The sequence below is a fragment of the Lichenostomus cassidix genome, chromosome 4A (genome assembly GCF_008360975.1).
Source record: "Lichenostomus cassidix isolate B80296 chromosome 4A, HeHo_3.0, whole genome shotgun sequence".
Taxonomy (NCBI): Eukaryota; Metazoa; Chordata; class Aves; order Passeriformes; family Meliphagidae; genus Lichenostomus; species Lichenostomus cassidix.
The window spans coordinates 19,023,648-19,041,060 of NC_139485.1; the positions used below are offsets into that span (position 1 = coordinate 19,023,648).

At 47.7% G+C, this 17,413-nt stretch overlaps 2 protein-coding genes across 7 annotated transcripts in view; one reads left to right on the plus strand and one right to left on the minus strand.

Moving 5' to 3' along the window:
* The window catches only part of ARHGEF6 (Rac/Cdc42 guanine nucleotide exchange factor 6), a 46,117-nt gene extending 40,574 nt beyond the window's left edge, over positions 1-5,543 (plus strand). For 4 of the 6 annotated variants that reach the window (XM_085060773.1, XM_085060772.1, XM_085060777.1 and 1 more), the window contains 4 exons: positions 588-677; positions 1,373-1,472; positions 2,293-2,347; positions 3,254-5,543. In XM_085060773.1, the coding sequence (XP_084916899.1) occupies positions 588-677; positions 1,373-1,472; positions 2,293-2,347; positions 3,254-3,394 (386 nt within the window). In that variant the 3' untranslated portion in view covers positions 3,395-5,543. Of the gene's footprint in view, positions 1-587; positions 678-1,372; positions 1,473-2,292; positions 2,352-3,253 lie in introns of those variants that run through there. The other 2 variants (XM_085060774.1, XM_085060775.1) reach the window with 2 other exon arrangements.
* Positions 5,544-7,869: 2,326 nt separating this feature from the next.
* CD40LG (CD40 ligand) lies at positions 7,870-17,212 on the minus strand. Its single transcript, XM_085060784.1, has 6 exons — positions 15,592-17,212; positions 13,697-13,834; positions 12,428-12,470; positions 12,067-12,123; positions 11,721-11,783; positions 7,870-9,812 (listed from the first exon to the last, which is right to left on the minus strand). Exons 1-6 carry the CDS (start codon positions 15,745-15,747, stop codon positions 9,445-9,447), a joined length of 825 nt encoding a protein of 274 aa, XP_084916910.1. The 5' UTR covers positions 15,748-17,212; the 3' UTR covers positions 7,870-9,444.
* Between the last annotated feature and the right edge of the window lie 201 nt (positions 17,213-17,413).

Below are 17,413 nucleotides of genomic sequence, written 5' to 3' on the forward strand. Positions count from 1 at the left end.
CCTAGAACAGTTTCTGTGGCGAATTAGGAAACAAAAAGGTCCCCATCCTGAAAGGGGTGTTCACCTGCAAAGAGTGGTATCCTGACAGCTCCGTAAAGCCCACTTGGGACACTCCTTGGGAGCTTTGTACAAACAGTCATCATCACCCAGCCATAGTCAAGCAGCTGTGCACAGCTTCATGATTAGCTGTCTCCCTTGAGAAGATGGCATTGAGCAGAGGCTGGAAATTAACACTTCATGTTTCCAAGTCTTGCTCTGATGCCACTGTACCAGATCCCCCCCACACCAGGGCTGCTTTGCCTGCCTCTCTTCTGGCGCTGCCTGCACCCAAAGTAAGGCATCACCCCCTGAGTTTTGCCATGATGAGCAACTAGAGATGAGTTTTCACACCATTTGACTGTGGTGCTCAATACTACAAAGGCCAGAAAATGCAAAGGACCTCAAAAAGGATTGGACACAGTGCCAGCAACAGTCAGCCAAAGAAACAACACAATTCGTAAGGGGCTTTGCTTGGGAGCAAAGACTAGGAGAGACAAAGCCAGAGTACCTTGCTTTTTGTACCAGCTATTGTTTGCAATGTTTTACAGGTACTGCTGCGCTGGAGGAAGATGCTCAGATCCTGAAGGTGATCGAGGCATACTGTACTGGTGCAGGCTTCCAGCAAGCTCTCAGCTCAGGTGGGCACACAACCACATTATTTAGCTCCTACTCTGCCCACAACATTGATAACCCCTCTGGGAAAAAACAGATGTTGCATCATACAGCACCAAGACTCATGCTAGGAAACTGTGTGGTGTTCAATCTTCGAGATAAGGGAGCTTTATCTGCCTAGTGGTTTAGTTGCCATTGTTTTTCTTCTAAACACAGAGGATGAAGCAGGTAGGAGGGCAGATGAGACACTGCTATTTTACCAGTGATTACCTGATGGTAATCTCAGGTTGCTTATAGCTTTAGAAAGGAAGCGTGAATATTATCTTTCAATCAGCTGCATGTTTAGGAACAACCTGCTTCATAAGATCCTATCTAACATCTTCAGCTCTGGAAATATAACTATTATTACTGGTGAGAAGTCAAATTAAATCACTGAAGTGTCAAATAATGGTATACTGAAAAAAAAAGGGAGGTCATGGTTCTTTGGGGAGCTCTTGACCCTATTCAAATGGTTTCATTTATAAGCCATGATGTAACTTTAGCTGCAATGAGTACTCTTGAAAATTTTCCACTTGCTGCTGTAGCTCTGGGTTAGTGACATCCCCAGTCTGCCCCAGGCTGACGGTGGAGCAGGGAGAATGAGAGCTTCTCTCTCTGGAGTAGCATGGGCACCAGGGAAGATTACTCCTTTTTCTCCCTGATGAATAATTCTTGTACATAGGCTCCCGTAAAGACTCGATCCCCCAAGTCCTTCTTCCTGAGGAAGAGAAAATCATCATAGAGGAAACACGAAGCAATGGCCAGTTGGTCATGGAGGAAAAGTAAGTGCAGCTGCTCTCCACTTGTAGATAGATCCCTGTGTCACTTTTTGGAAAGGCATTAAAAACCAATGCCCCCTCCTTCTGTGTCCCCACAGACGAGCGGGGCTGGTGTCACTGACTGCTGCCTTAGTTCTGGCAAAGAACCACCAGACTGCTATTTTGTCTGTATTAAGGACAGAGCTGCCTTCCACGCTGCCCTGATGTTGCTGTATCCCTCTGGGAGTCTGGATCCCCAGTTTATGACTTATCCAGATGTAGCTGCTTGGGTCAGCAAGGACAGAACCAAACAAGTGGCTCTTATTTTCTTATCTACTGATGTAGTGGGCTGTTGCTGCCCCTCGGGAGCCTGCCTGCCACCTGCCTGTGAGTGCTTCCAGTCTGTTCTGTAACTTCTGCATCTGGATGACTGTGTTGAGCCTCTCCCTTTCCAACCCAGTCAGCGCATTCCTTTCATGTTTGACTTTTTTCAGCACAACCTCAAGGAATCGAGGCTGCTTCACAAAAGTTGTTTAGACATTTCCACCTTTAAAGTCATTGTTATTTATTGCCACAGCATGAACAAGGAAGCCAAAGCCACAGACCTTTGCTGATATCTTAAAGAGGAGCAAAGTATTGAGGTTTGAGAAAAAAGCCCTGAGTTTTAGACCAGTGGCCTATAAATGCTCCTGGGCTGTGTTTCCAGTCCTCTCACAGACAGCAGCCTGATGCTTGGGAAGCAGAATCTGGATGCAGCTTCCCTGTCAGCACCTCCCTTGCTGTCACTGTTGTCCTGCACACCAACACTTCTTACTCCTTTTTTTTTTCTTTTTTTTTTTTTCAGGAGCCTTGTTGACACAGTTTATGCACTGAAAGATGAAGTCAAAGAGCTGAAGCAGGTAATTTGGGTGGGATTGTTTGTGCTGGTAGTTGAGTGAAAGCCCACCAGGCTGTACTGGTCATCTTCAGCTGATCGGTGTCCACGTAAAGTCTTGCTGATGCTGGTCCAATCCTGCAAATTCCTGAATGAGCAGTAGTTTTCTTCTGGTCTACTTCCCTGAATCACAGAATCATAGAATCTTTGAGTTTGGAAAAAACCTCTGAGATCATGGAGTCCAACCGTCAACCCAGAACCACCATCATGTTCACCACTAAAGCATGTCCTGAAGTGCCATACCCACACATTCTATGAACACTCCCAGGGACAGTGACTCCACCACTTCCCTGGGCAGATTGTTCCAGTGTTTGACAACCCTTTCTGTGTAGAAATTTTTCGTAATATCCAATATAAACCTTTCCTGGCACAGTTGGAGACCACTTCCTCTCACTCTCCGTGCTTGAGTGTCAGAGACAGCAAGAGGGAATGAGTAGTTGGTCTTTGTGGTAACATGAAACTTTCCCCCTATTCCAAAAGCTCTTTCAACTTGACTGTTCATTTTATAGGGTTCTGGTGGACACCAGTTCCTGTAGACTCAGAGGAAATATGTCCTCTTCCCTCCAGTCTTTAGTCTGGAGGTGGGAGAAACCATCCGAGGAGAACAGAGTTCTTCAACCCAAGCTAAAATTAGGTTTCCAGGAGGATGTTTCTGCTTGCTCAGTCAGGGAACTTCTGTGCAGGTCTGTGAGGTAGTAAGGCTCTGTTTGAGTTACTTGCTGTCTGATCTTCATCCTCACAAACTCCTATCAAATGTTCCTGATATTTCATCACCTCTGAGGCATCAGGCAGCAGATGCATGGAAGTACCTCAGTGCATAAAGTGCATGGGCATTAACTGCATCTTTATTCCTTTGTTTATCACCTTGCAGGAAAATAAAAGGATGAAGCAATGTTTGGAGGAAGAACTTAAATCCAGGAAGGACTTGGAGAAGCTGGTGAGAAGACTGCTGAAGCAGACGGATGAGTGTGGCAGGGAGGACACGGGGCGCAAGTCGTCTCTGATTGCCTGAATTTGTGGAGACCCTGCTGGCAGTGTTGTGTGACCTCAGGTGTTTTTTGGGAAAGTGGAACTGGATCCTTTGCCTCTTCTTGCTCCTTATTTTGTTGGTTTGGGGAATTTTGTTACAAAAAAAACAATCATAGAGAAAAAAATAGTTTTTCTTGCATCCAGTAAGGAAGTAAGGCTGAAACAATCAATCACCACTGAACCAGTAAGCAAGCGGTCCATGATTCACAATTCATCTGCAGCAACTAATACCTCATCGTACCTGCTACTGGGAGCAAATACAAACTCTGCTAGTGATTGCTGCTCACAAAGGCTTGCGCAGCAGTCTCCTAGAAGAAGCTTAAGCACTTTTTAATGCTTTCATTCTTTCAAAAAACACCGGTACCTATTTATTGAATGAAAACATTACTGAGGTGGCATTGAGCAGAAACCAAAAAAGCACCATGCTCCTCTTTTCAGATAATCGCAACTGGGGAAGCTTTTCCCATCCACGTTCTTTTTCCCCTTTTAGTTGACTGTAGCGAACTAGAGCCCAGCAATACTGTGGTTCCTGTGTGGCCTTGATACTGATTAAAATGTGCAATTAACATGAATACATTTGAACTCCTTGGGGAAGCCAGATCTGGAGCACCTGTCAGAGCGCATGGGAAGGTATTTTGCACAGTGCTGCCTCCTTACAGCTCGTGATTAGCACAACAGGTAACTGCTGTTCTGCCCCCCATCCTTATGCATGATGTAGAATTCCTACCCCCTGCTTTGTTTTCACATAGAGTGTCCTGGTATCCTAGGAGATTATAGTTTTGCTGTGCTTCCTCTTGCAGGACATGTTTTTCTCTGTATGAAATATAAACACTGCTTGACAACAAAAAGCAACCCCAAATGTGCTGGTCCGCTGCTCTCTTCTGCCCATGGTAGGCTCTCTGTCACTCCTTCCCAAAGGCTGGGAATGTAGCCAGCGGCGACTTCTCCCCACATTGCCCCAAACAGGCTTTCTGCTAGGGAAAAAGAACTTTCTCTTGGGATAGGGAAGGTATTTATGCTTTGACGAGAGTTGGAACGCTCCTGGGGCAAGGATGTGCAACACCCTCACAGATCGCTGCTCAGCTCCTCGAACACAGCACACAGGCAACATGCATAAGTATCAGCTCTCTTTATCTTATTTGGTGTTATACCCTAGTTTAGAACTGATGTTCTCCTTCCTTCTTTATCAGCATTATAAAAATAACCTTCTTTTAATGATAAGTCTTATTTAACTCACAGGGCAGCATGATCCCAGGGTGTGCAGAGGTACCACAACTCATTACAGTCACACCATTATGTTGGTCATGAAGGACATAACAGAGGCAATAAACAAAACTCCATCCTTGCCATTAAAATTTAGCCAGGATGTACCAAATGGTGTTTAGGGAGATTTGGACTTAAGGAGTGTTTTAAGAAACTCTCTTGAAGCTGTTTCTAGTGCAAAACAGAGGTCTGGCTACATTTGCAGACATCCCCAGTGCATCCCAGCTGGATAGCAGCTCTGCACATCCCTGCCCCGGCACACAGTTGAGTGTTTTGGTCAGCAGCCGAGCCCTGCTGTGCTTGTGAATTGTTTTCCAGGAGCAGGACTTTGCTGCACACGCTGCTGCTCTGGGAGGCCATGCCCAGAATGCTCGGCACTGCCCAGCCCTGCTGCCTGCCCAAAGCTGGGCTGGGGACGTGCAGAGCAAACCAAGGGCTGCTGACTCCAGGGAGAGGGTAGAGATGTGTCCTCACTGCCCCCAGGCTCAGTTGAAACCCGTGCTGTGTACATATGCATCATGTTTGTGAGATGTAATGTGAGGGAGGGCACACTGGGACTTTTTGGATCAAGCGTTTGTTAAGAGCTAGAAGCCAAAAAAAGACAAGAAAAGAAAATAAAATAAAAAGGAAAAGAAGCCATGCCAGATGGACAGCAATGTTTCCATATTTACTTTGTTTACAGTGCTTTGTAAATAGGTTCCAGTGAGTCTGTCTTTAGATGGATGTTGTGTCAGCTGCCTTCCAGTTTATCTTTGTCATGTAGGTTTATTTACTGTAACTACTTATGCAAGTTCAACTTTTCTAACATGTTTTTATTTTGAACAGTTTTTTAATTGACATTTTCAACAAATAAAGAAGGATAAAAGTCACTTCTTAGTCCTTGGTGCTGCTTCCTTTGTTTCTGCCATGAAAGCAAAGCCAGTGCTTGTTTTGGACATCACTGATTTGCTCAAAATGCTGTGGCAGTGTCATTCCTCTCTGATTTACTGGTGGGAATACTGCTGTGAATAGTGGTGCTGGCTCTTGGGCTGTTGCTCCCACTGTCACACAGACCTGCAGCAGACCAAGGGCGCCTGGTGCCACCACAGGAGATGCATTTCCATCCCTCAAGCCTCACATGCACTCTGTTCACAAGGATGCTTTATGGAGAACAGGCTGCTCTGCTGCACCAGGCAGTTGCTGTAGATAAGTGACTTCCTGCCTGTTTGAGATTTTTTTTTTTTTAGTTAGTGTGTGTTTTCTTCTGACAATTAGGTGTGGTGACAGGATTTCCTTGGTCTACCACTTGGTCGGACAAGAACTCTTCTGCAGGCTGGATTTTTTTAACTCTTTGGTAGAGATGCCTTGGTCTCAGCCCACAGCAGAAGTGGAGGAGTGAGGGCAGGAGGGCTGGACCCTCCCCAAACTGAGTTTGGGCTCTCCCGCCCCAAACACAGCACTCAGAGTGGAAAAAAGAACAAGAGAAAAAAGAAATGCTGGCCTTGGGTGCATCATGGAAAAGCACTGAAGTCCAAAACTGCCAGAGAGCAGGGTTAGGTGGGATATTAGGAAGAAATTCTTCCCTGTGAGGGTGATGAGGCACTGGCACAGATTGCCCAGGAAGCTGTGGCTGCCCCATCCCTGGAAGGGTGTATATATAGCTATATATATATCTATATATATATATATCTATAAAAATATATATATATATATATGTGTGTGTGTATATATACCCTTCCAGGTATTGGGCAGCCTCTGTTTTTTTGTGAGCTCAGTGTGTCTTGACCCATGCAAACACCTGTCCCAGCAGATGACCTTCCTGTTGCTTGCTCCTACCACTGCTCATCCATGACCTGTGCCAGTCTTGCTGATGTGCCCCACACACCCATCACCCTCTCAACCCCTTCTTAAAACTCAGAAGGAACAAAAGTCAGTTAGGAAACCATAAAATCGACAGCTCGAGACTGTCATAGAGGCCTCATGTCAAGGGAAAATCAGTGTATTGACGACCTTTAAACTTTCCACGGGGAGAGGAAACAGTGCCAGCTATGGCAACAGGCAGGGCTGAGGGAAAAGGCCACAGCTGGATGGCAGCAATTGCATCTCATCCCCTCCCACATGCTACCTCACGTCTGAATCCCACAGGCTATTTTTGGCAAGCCAAGAAACAGAGGCAAGAAACAAAAGCCCTGAAAAAGGCAGCAGTGTGGGCCGGGAATGGAGTTGGTCAGGCAGCCCATGGGCAGGGGAGGTGAAAGTTGGCATCTTCTGCGCTTGCTGCAGAATTTATGGACTTGTTTTATGACTATTTTTCTCCTCACCTCTTTAATTGATTTCCCCAACCATGCAATGTGCAGCTCCTGGATCCCTGCTCAGTGATGTGGGCTGGGATCACAGCCCAGCCCAAGGTCTCTGGGAGGTGCTCCTGGCCACTGAGGCTTGAGGCTCCAAAAATGTGCACTGATCACAGTTCCTCCTTGCCCATGATGAGCAGTTTTCCCACTCCTGGAAATTTTCAGCCACACACACGCTCCTCACAGCTCTCTCCTCCCCATCCGCTTGCTCCCAGTTTCTCCCTGTCTCAGGCCATGACAGTTTGCACTGTTTTCAGTTTCTCCTGTGGCTTCCACCCACACTCCCACTGGGACCAAGCACCTCCACCTCCCCTGCGGAGGCTCCTCCTCCAGGAGCCTGCCCCACAGGGCTGGCTGTGTTTCAGCAGCAGCAGCAGGGATGTGGTCAGACCCACAACACCACGGGGGACCATGGGAGGCAGCAGCTGTCCAGCCCCGCATGCAGGACATGCAGCATCCATCCCTCTGCTCCAAAGCAGAGACATCCCTGCAGGTTCCATGACCTTAGAACAGGAAGGAATAATCCTCTTTCAGTCAGGTGTCCTAAATCTCCACCCCTCTGCTCCACAGTTATTCTGGGGGCTTCAGCCCCAGGGTCTCATTGCTGTCCCAGGGCAGGGGCTCCCTTCTTCTTTCTCCAGCCAAAATGTCGCCAGTGCTGCCTGGCCCTGGAGCCCAAACATGCCTCAAGGAGCATGGTGGAAAGGCTGCCCCTGGAGGCTTCTGGGTCGGGCTTTCCCCAGCATGACTTCCAGTGCCACAGCACTGCCCTCGTAGTCCCCAGACCCCATGCAGGACCCTGTGAAATCTCAGCCTGGAGCTGGCAAGAGCGGGTGGTGTTCCAAACATACAGAGCCACCGATGTCTTAAATCATAAATTGTATTAATTGTGGGGTTATCAGAGGAAGAAACCTCATACTGTGGAAGGGGGAACCACAAACACTGAAATATGCTGCAAAACACAGCTACAGCCACTCACAGTCCTCTGGCACACAGTCTCTCTGGTTACAAATATAAGATTGGCTTAGTTAAATAGTCTTTAAATGAGATGTCAGACAAGAGTGGTCCATCCCCTGGACCACTCCAAAAAGTTGGGCAGTTTTGGAGAGCAATCAAAAAATACATATTAAATTATAGTGGAACAACCGGACAGTCTCTGAGCTCTACTGACTTTGGAGGGGGCTGTGCTGGGCACCCAGCACTGCAGTGAGCTGTACCAAGACTGCCTCTTCTGTCCCATCAGTGATAGCATTCAGGCACAGTGTTAGGACTAAACCTGCAGCCTCCAGCACAACAAAGCCTAAAGACTGCCAAAATAAGGAAGCTCTTCCATTTGCAAGCCTGTTGGTTTCCAGGATTATTTCCAAACTTTGACACTCTGACAAGTATGAGAGGGATCCTGCCCATCTGCACTGTCCTGCTGTCCTGGAGCCCCAGGTAAAGTGCCATTGTGGACACATCCTCATTGAGGACAGACAGAATATGCTCTTCACATGTGCCTTGGAGGAAAGAAACAGGTAGTCCTGCCACCCCCATGCTTTCCTGGTCTTCCTGGGGTAGAAGGGATTCCCAGGAGAAGATGCAGCTCCAATTTTGGTGGTGATGCCTAGTTCCCCTTTCACAGGGGAGTGAAACAATGCACGGGCAAAGGTTCCTCTGCCTGCAGAGGTGGGAGGACAGTATGGTTAGCAGATTCAGGTCATCAAGAGCAGACCACCACTGGTGCCCTACCCTCTCTCTGCCTTGAAATCTGCAGTCCTCCGTCAGCCACCAATCACATCTCTGGTGCAGAACTATTGCCACCACGTATGAGCTCAGCCAAGGCAGCGCCATCCTGATAAGGCTGGTTGAGTTTCACAGACAGATATGGATGGAAAAAAAGGGGTTCTCCACATACGGCAGACAGTTGCAGTGGCAACATTGCCTCACCAGCAGCCACCACATAAAGACAGTACTGGGCTTCCTGATTCCTTTAGAGGAGATGTTCCTGAGCCTTTTTATGTTTTTCCGTTGATGTTTGTAAGCAGATTGGTGCTGGAGATATGTACGAACCCAGCTTGGCTGAAGTGCCCTGAGCCATCCTACGTTTCTAGGAAAGAAACGATGGTAGAGTTTGGTAAACAAAGCTCTTGTGACATAACGGGGACATTGCCCCTGCCAGGAATGTGGGGTGTGGTGGAACCAGACACACAACACCAGGGTGTACCAAATCACTGGCTGTGAAAGAAAAAAATCTGCAAGCAAAAAAAAACAGCTTCAAATTTTGTTCCATTTGTGTTCTCAGGGACCTTTAGTCCTCATTAATAAATAATAAAATACACAAATTAAGAAACAAGAAAAACAGAGAGGCAGAGGAACATAAATAAGGGAAACAGGGAAAGGCACTTTGCTCAAGAAAGTTGGGCTGGTTTCTCAGCTCAGGACAACTCTTTTCTCACTACAGCTTGAAGATGCCAAAGTAGGTGTTACCATGGCTGTATTTCACTTTTGTGGAGTCTGTCACATTGACAAAGACCATGTCATCTTCCCGGAGGTTGAAGACACCTCCCACCCGGATGGACTGGAGTTCACAGAGGGACTTCAAGGTGCTCTGTGTCTTTTGTCCCTTCAGCAAGAGCCGGTCCTCTTCCTTGGGGATATGCAAATAAATATAGAGGGTGAAGGGTGCCAAAGACACTTCCTTGGTGCAAAAGCTGACTTGGGAGTAGATGTAGTAGAGCCCTGCTTCCTCCACCTTTAGTTTCCCCTCCTTGTTGGATATCAAGCTGTTTGTGGGGCCATACATCGTCTCCTTCCACTCCAGCACTGTAGGGAGAGAGCATAGCAGGTGAGCTGGGAGAAGGAGACTTCCAGTTTGGCAGGCTGATTTGGGGGGACACCCCAGAGACAACTGGCCTCACAGTCTTTGTCTGTCTGCAGGGTGCAGGTGGTAGGGTGCCCAGCCCAGGACACCATCCCCAGCCCAGGGGAGCACGGACCCCTTGCCCAAGGCCAAGACAGGTTTAATGCGTGTCACTGGTCACTGGCTTTGTCACCTGTGAATCGATATGTGAGTGGGGGAATATTTAGCTTTCTTCATCCAGCCAAGTGGAAATGTTTAGGGAGGAAGATTGCTTATGTTTACCACAGCAGACCAAACACTGTGTTACGTCCATTTGCTGGCTACATGAATTTCAGTGGGACACCCTCCAAGTCCTCAGAGCTCTACCAAAATATGCTGCAACTCCACTCTTCAGAGCCTCCCACCCCAGTTTTTCCCATCTGGGGGCTGCCTTTCCTCCGAGGTTCTTCCTCCACTTGGCCTCTGGAGATGGTGAGACTTTACCAAGGAAGCACAAAAATAAACATCCCACAGTTGCTATCCCTGCCTGGCTACAGAGCTGCAAGGACTTTGCACTGTGAGTGCTGCTTCCCGCTGCCAGGACCGTAGCCTACACAGATCAGGTGCTGCCATGGTTTTTGGGACACTTTTGTTGTCATCAGAGTAGCTCATGGAATTGGTGCAGATAAACCAATCCAGAGACCTGGAAACCATGGCTTTGAGGGCTGAGCTCAGCTATGACCTCTGGAATTTGGACCTCTGCCTTCCCCAGTCTACAGAGACACCTGCAAGAGCAGCCAGGGGGAGCAATATGGCTCTAAGGGGAATAATGGGTTCGACGGTCCCAGCCCAGGGACAGTGTGCCATGGGTGGTCCTGGGTGGAGCCATGCAGGATGGGCCATGACTGATCATCCCACAGGGACATTTCACTACACAGAGCTGAGCTCCAGGCAACTGCTGCTCTCTGGACCCTTCTTTGTAGGTTCAACAAGTGCTTGAGCAGGGAGTTTTAAAATGCAATGAGTTTCTCACTTCTTTGATCTTATCTAACACTAACCTTTCCACAGGTAGACTGAGCTCTGGGCGTAGTGCTGCGTCAGAGATGGAAAGAGCAGTTGCCGTTTACTGTCAGTTACTCCACAATTAAATCAGAAGTGCTCAGATTGTGAAATCCTTGCCAGATGGAGTGACTGACCTTGCAAGCTCATACCCACTTTGGTAATCCTTGCTCTTGTGGGATGTCCCTCAGCTAAGGTTATACTGGGGGACAGAGCAGTGAGAGCAGCCAGTTGATACTGGGGGATGCAGAAATGCAAAAGGACTCAGGTATATCTCTCAAACCTAATGTGGCCATGGCTGTGAATAGTTGCAACTTGACCAAATCAGTTTCAAGCCACCTATGTTGCAACTGTAAAGCCCTCAACCAGCTCATATTGCTACCAAGACCACGGTGGGTGAGAAGAGGATTAAATCAGCAGATGCAAATGCAATCAGAGCCCTCCTGCACCAGCCACCCCAGTAAGTCATGGCCAGGAGAACAAAAAGTTCCATTTTAAGAACAGAAATTTGAGCTTGTTTTCCTTAAATACAAAGATAAAAAGTTTTCCACTCATAAAAACCCCTGGAAATATGAAGCCATTGTGGTGCATTTCTAGGAAGGCACATATAGGGCTACTGAGGACAGTTGGGCTGTGTGAACCCCACGTGGCACAGGTGCATGTGATGATGTGCCCACTGGGAGGTTCTGCTGCATTTTGGGGACACATTTTCATGCTGGAATTGTTCAGTCCCTGTCCCTGCCCTTAGAGAGCCACAGAGCAGGACTGGGGATGCACACTGCTGTGTCACTCTGGCTCCCTGGTCAAGGTAGGACTGAGTGAGTCTGCCTTACCTGAGCCTGCCTTGTTGCTCTGCTGACCTGCCAGGTGGACTGCAATTGGCTGCCTCTTCTCTGCTGCAATTTAGAAAGGCCAGTGTTATTGATGTCTTGGCACCCACTGTCCCCACAGTGCTCCTCTGCAGGGACTGTGATACCTGCTGCCCTTGATGTTTCTCTACGGGCCAAGACACCGTCTCCAAATTCCACCCCCAGCCCTGAGTGAGGCAGGACATGGCCTCTACTTAGCAAAGACCTTCAGGTGCCTCTGAGGTGAACCCTCTGATGGATAAAGCCTGCAGAGGAGATGGTGCTACCTCACCCACTGTTGAAACAGGATTTGGATGTGCCCACACCTCACCTGCCACAGATGTCTCATTCTCGTGTATCAAATGGGGGTGCCCATGGTGCTCAGGACCTGTGATGCAAAAAGGCCACAGATTTAATTCTGGTTCAATTTCAATGACTTCAGACATTGTGGCACCCAGAACCGCCTGCCCTGGGGAGGCAGCCATGCCCAGTGTCCCCTTCTGCCAGCCCACACCCAGCACAGTCCTACCCCCATAGGCATGCTTCAGACCCCAACCCATCCCTTGTCTTCACCTCATGCCCTGAGACATGCCCTGAGACTCACAGGCTATTAAAGGAAACCCCTTCCCAAGCCAAGGAACTCCTCCTGCCCCAGTAAGGCATGAGTGCACTGGTTACACCTGGAAACTCACCTCTCTGCATTTCAAACTTGGGTTGCTCCTTGAGGGCTCCGTCCTGTAACAACAGCAAAAATAGATGGGGTTTTTTTTCAAATTCAATTATTTTGAAAGTTTCTATATAAAAGATTTTCTGGTCACCGTTGGGGTTGGTGATATTTGGCTCCAACAGCTGTGTCAGCTCTTGACAGAGGATACCTGAAACCAGACAGCCCCTCCAGTCCCTTCCCCAGCTCCACATATGACCATGGGCTGTTTGCAGCAGGGAGTTTGTGGGGTTTATGATCTTAGGTTTTATTCAATTAAAATGATACAATGGGTAAAGTTTATTGAAAAGAAAATACTATAAGCAAACAAAAAAAAAATCTCCTTTTCATGTGGGACAGCCATGCTGCAAGTGCTGCCAAAGCACATCCCTGCCCTGCGGTAGGGGTTTTCAGGACTGCTGAGCAGGGCTGACCTCTGACATAATTTTTGGTGGTCTGTTGGCTACACTTGCAAACCTGAAGGTTTAGCTGAGGCAGGTGTAGTTGAGGCATTTGCTGTAATCAGGCAGTGACAATGAGGAAGAAATATTCCTCACATGTCCACTCTGGCCAGCACAGCCACTCCTAACCAGGGAATTCAGGGCTGAGCAGGATGAAAGCCTCTTGTCCCTGGCTGGGCATCCCTCAGCCACTCCAGGAGTGTGTTGCAATGCAAATTGGCTCCTGTGCACCCAAATGTGAGGAGCCACTCCTCCAAGTAGAAATGCTATTCCTGAGTCCACGGGGTGGCATTTGCACAGCATCCTCATGCTCCTCCTCACTAGTTGCCAGAAGCTCTGTCTCCTGGCCCAAGCCTTGCACTGTCATTGACACCTGGGCAAAGTGGGCAGAAAAGCGTTCCCAGTGGCAGATGGCCATGAGCATCCTCACAGCCACTCAGCACAGGATTGGAGCAAGGTGCCACACAGCAGAAAATCAACACTTTTCAGACCGGGATCAGGGAGCAGGGCCAAGGTGGCTGCAGTTCCATCCCCCCCATCACAAGACTCAAACATACCACAGCATGTTGCAGCTGGATGTGCTCTGATCAAGAGCATTTTAGGAAAAAAATGGATGAGATTTTTCAATTATATCAATATAGTGTAAAAATACTATAGTACAACAAAGGGGATGTGCTTCACAGCCCTAAAATAAAGGGCACTCATGGTTTTAAAAAAAGCTTGGGATGAAGCTCTGTGTGTGCCTGGGAGCCCCTCTTCCCCTTCAGTGAAATCTTTATCCACTCAACAGCACTTACCTTGCACTGGATGCTCTGGAAGCCCTTTAAAATCTTTTCACAGTCCAATAATGTTGACTTCTGACCTTCTGCAGTCTGACATTTCTGTACTTTCTTCAGGAAGATGTAATCTTCATTTAAGCTCAACACCTCTTCCATCTGCCAACAGGGGAGAGAAGGGAGGGTGAATGGGGTACTAGTAGGAAACCTGCAACAGCTGGCAGTAGAGGCATGCTGCATTCCTTCCAGCAATAAATCCAGCCTGGGAAGCTCAGGGATGAGCTGGACAGACAAATTGTGGGTAGCAAGAGCTCCCACCAGACACCTGGCACAGCATCTGTGCCCTCATCCACTGATGGGAACTGAACCCTCGGAGCTCACCCTGACTGACAACACTAGGTGAGAGGAGAATTGCTCATAATATATTTTTTATCACCTTGATAATTAATTTAAATGTCCCTCTCCGATTTTTCCTAAAGGCACAGAAATCCCACCCCTGGGTGGCTCAGGGGCTCAGGGTTTGCAGCTGCTTCCCCAATAGCCCCAGCAGGCAGCTGCAATGCTTGCTCAGGTCCTCACTGTCCTGCCCTCGCAGAGGGGCTTTAAATTTTTTTCTGCTCACTTATTGACTGAAAGCACTGCCAAGAAAACAAAATGGCATGTAGGTGGGGGCTGAATTGTGCCAAGAGCCTCAGATTTAAAAAAAAAATCAGAAAGCCAATAAGAAAATAATTAAGTGCATCCAAATACTGATTTTTAAATTTACACCTGTTTGGTTTTTTGACTTTTTTTTGTTTCTTGTAAAAACCAAACATTCAGTTAAATGGTAGAGAGAAAGTGCAGCCAGACATGAGGACACACAGTCAGGCAGAGTGTTCAGCACTAGAATGTGAAGGGTCAGGTTTGAAGCTCAGCCACAAGATCTGAAGGCAACTGAAATCCTATTGCCACCTGTGACTGCATTTCAGTCACCTCTGCCACGGCCCCCTGCAGTCACATTTCCCTCTTCTGGGGACCCTCTACTCACTCCTTCATCCCAGGCTGCAACCTCCATGCAGCAAAGTCCCCTTCCAACTCCCTGACATTAAAGCCCCCACTAGCTCAAGATTTCTCTCCACCCTTGTAGATCAGAAACCACACATTTAAATTTCAATTTAAGTTCAGACAACACATTTAAAAATCACTAACATCCACCTTACCAGTGTATCTGGTAAGAAAAACTCATTTTAGGTTTTAGACACATATTTCTTTAGCTGACAGTCATTTCTGGCTTGGAGAAAAGTAAAATTGATTTTAGGCATCATATAGTGCAGCTGCAGTCATACCAACCTCAAAACCAGCTTTTCAGACTTTACCTTTTTAGCAAATATTGTTCCAAGTATGGGACAGAATCACTGGTACTGTGTACCTTTGAAAACTGACTTAGAGTACTAAGGTCTGGTCTTTTCTTCCGTGAACTCAAAACACTATCTGAAGTGAGATGCTGGTAAAATCACTGAAACGCTAAAAAAATTTTCATTTCTGGACCTTTCATCCTCTCAGTTACTGTCACGGTGCTACTAAGTGCTACAAAATCAGAAAAACCACCACCAAGCCTAAAACAGCCACTTGCATGTTTAAACCACACCCTCTTGTCCTTAGACTGGCCATCAGCTACCAGGTTTACTCTTATTGTATCTTCTCAATTCGTCTTTTTTTTTTGTTAGCAAAGGGAACAGATCTCTCTTCCCGCATACAACTCCATGGCAAATTAAAGCAGAAAGGAGAACACGAGTGTGATGAATGTTACTGCCGCCTCCATCCAGTGGTCAGCACCATCTTCCACCATGTTCATCCTCTTGGTAAGCAGATCTGGCCACAGCTGAAGTCAAACCGTGCCAGCAATCGAGCAGAGACAACCTTCTCTCACCACTTACCTTATCCATCTTCATGTGAAGATACAAACAGAAGAGCACAGTCCCAATGGTCTGCACTACAATAAATACAGTGAGGAAGCCCATGAACATTTTCATGGTGCCAGGAGATGCGCTGCTGATGGGACGGGGTGCCTCAGGGCCATAAGGTTCGTTCATCCTCCCTGCACGTTGCTGGGGCTCCTCTAAATGCACTGCTTGCAAATAGCATGAGAACTGTTGCACGAGCGCCCGGTGCTCAAGGGGTATAGAGTACAGCAACCCACACTTCCTGGAAAAAGCTCTTCATAGTGGGTAGGTTTGTTCACTACTGTCTCCCACAACAACAACAAAAAAGTTGCTTAGACTTTCTTCTCTGATACACTTCCATGCTTTTTCCTACTGTTCTACGAGAAACAGAGAGCGGTCCTTATTTCATATATTCATATTTGGCCTTGAATCACTCCAAAATATTCCCTGGTGGGGTTTTTTTACTGCTGTGGATGAAAGTTTTGCAGCAAGTTGACTTAAAAGAAATGAAGACTGAATACAGATACAGAGCTGCTGAGCAGTACTGTGGGCTACCAGGGGCTGGGAAAGTTGGTTGTTTCTCAAAAGGGGAAGAAAGGGTTTTTGCTCTTCATTTCCTTTAAGAGAAGGATGATTTTGCAGTGAAGATGTCTGGCTGAGTCAGGTGGGTTGTGCTGGTTTCTGCCTTCCCTTGTGCTGCCCATGGGTGATGTCTCTGCCTGGGTAGGCTAGACGATCTGGGGGAAGGACTGTCTGTACAGACACTGTGACTCTGGTCCTCAGCAGAGACAGTGGGATTTTGGGCTTGGTGCTTGGCCATCAGTTTTGAGACAAGTTTTAAGCAGCTTTCTTGGTACCCTTATGAGGTGCTCACCCTGCACCCAAGGGCACAAGTCACCTCAGATCCTGCCCTACTTATCCCTGTTACTGGTTTCTATGTATCCAGGCACAAAAAGGGCTGTTGGGAATGCCAGATACTCCTGCCAATTTCTGACCTCCCAGCATCACCGCCATGCAACTTTGAGAAACCCATGTCCCCTCTACACCCTGACCCCTCTTGAGCTGGCTGCAGGGAGGTGAGGTCCTGCCCTGCAGCTCTTCAGGCACCCGACAGTAATGAGTACATGTGACACCGCTAAAATAATATATGGTAAATACTAGGGGGTCCTCATTACTTTCAAGAGAGGGCTGATCTCTTTTTCTCCATGTAAAGATTATAGATTTGGGGTTTTGTTGGGGTGCAGAGGAGGAGGGCTGCAAGGCTGTATTGAGGAGGGCTGGGGTGCTGGTTTGAAGGCATTATCAACCATCATGTAGAGTTGTTTTGAACATGGTGTGTTAGAGGAGGTGCTCTTATCAGATGTGCACACAGGCAATACAGGGTTGGATCCTGCCAAGGCACACAGTGCTCACCAGCAGCCCCAGGAGAGGAGGGTACACAGTGCCTTTTGGGGCTGCTCAGAGCATTGTAGGTTGGAGTCCAGCATCTGCTTTTGCTATCTGCCCTCTCTCCCGCATCCTGCCATGTGTGGTTAAGGTGCTGTGAGCTGCAAATGCAAATGCTGATAACAAAGTACAAACATGTCTGCAACTGAATCAGGGTTTGACCTTAGCAGGTCCCTGTGCTCCTAAATATAACATCCTAATCACAACTGTGGGATGGCTCCAGGGTCTTTGTGAGCAGCAATTGGGTAAAAGGGCAGAGGACAGCTAGGGGCTGAGGCCCTGGCTGATACTTTGAAGTCATGTAACCCTCCACCTTGCCAGGACTGTCTCAAGTCTGCAGTGAGGGGTAGAGCTCATCCTTTGGGAAGAG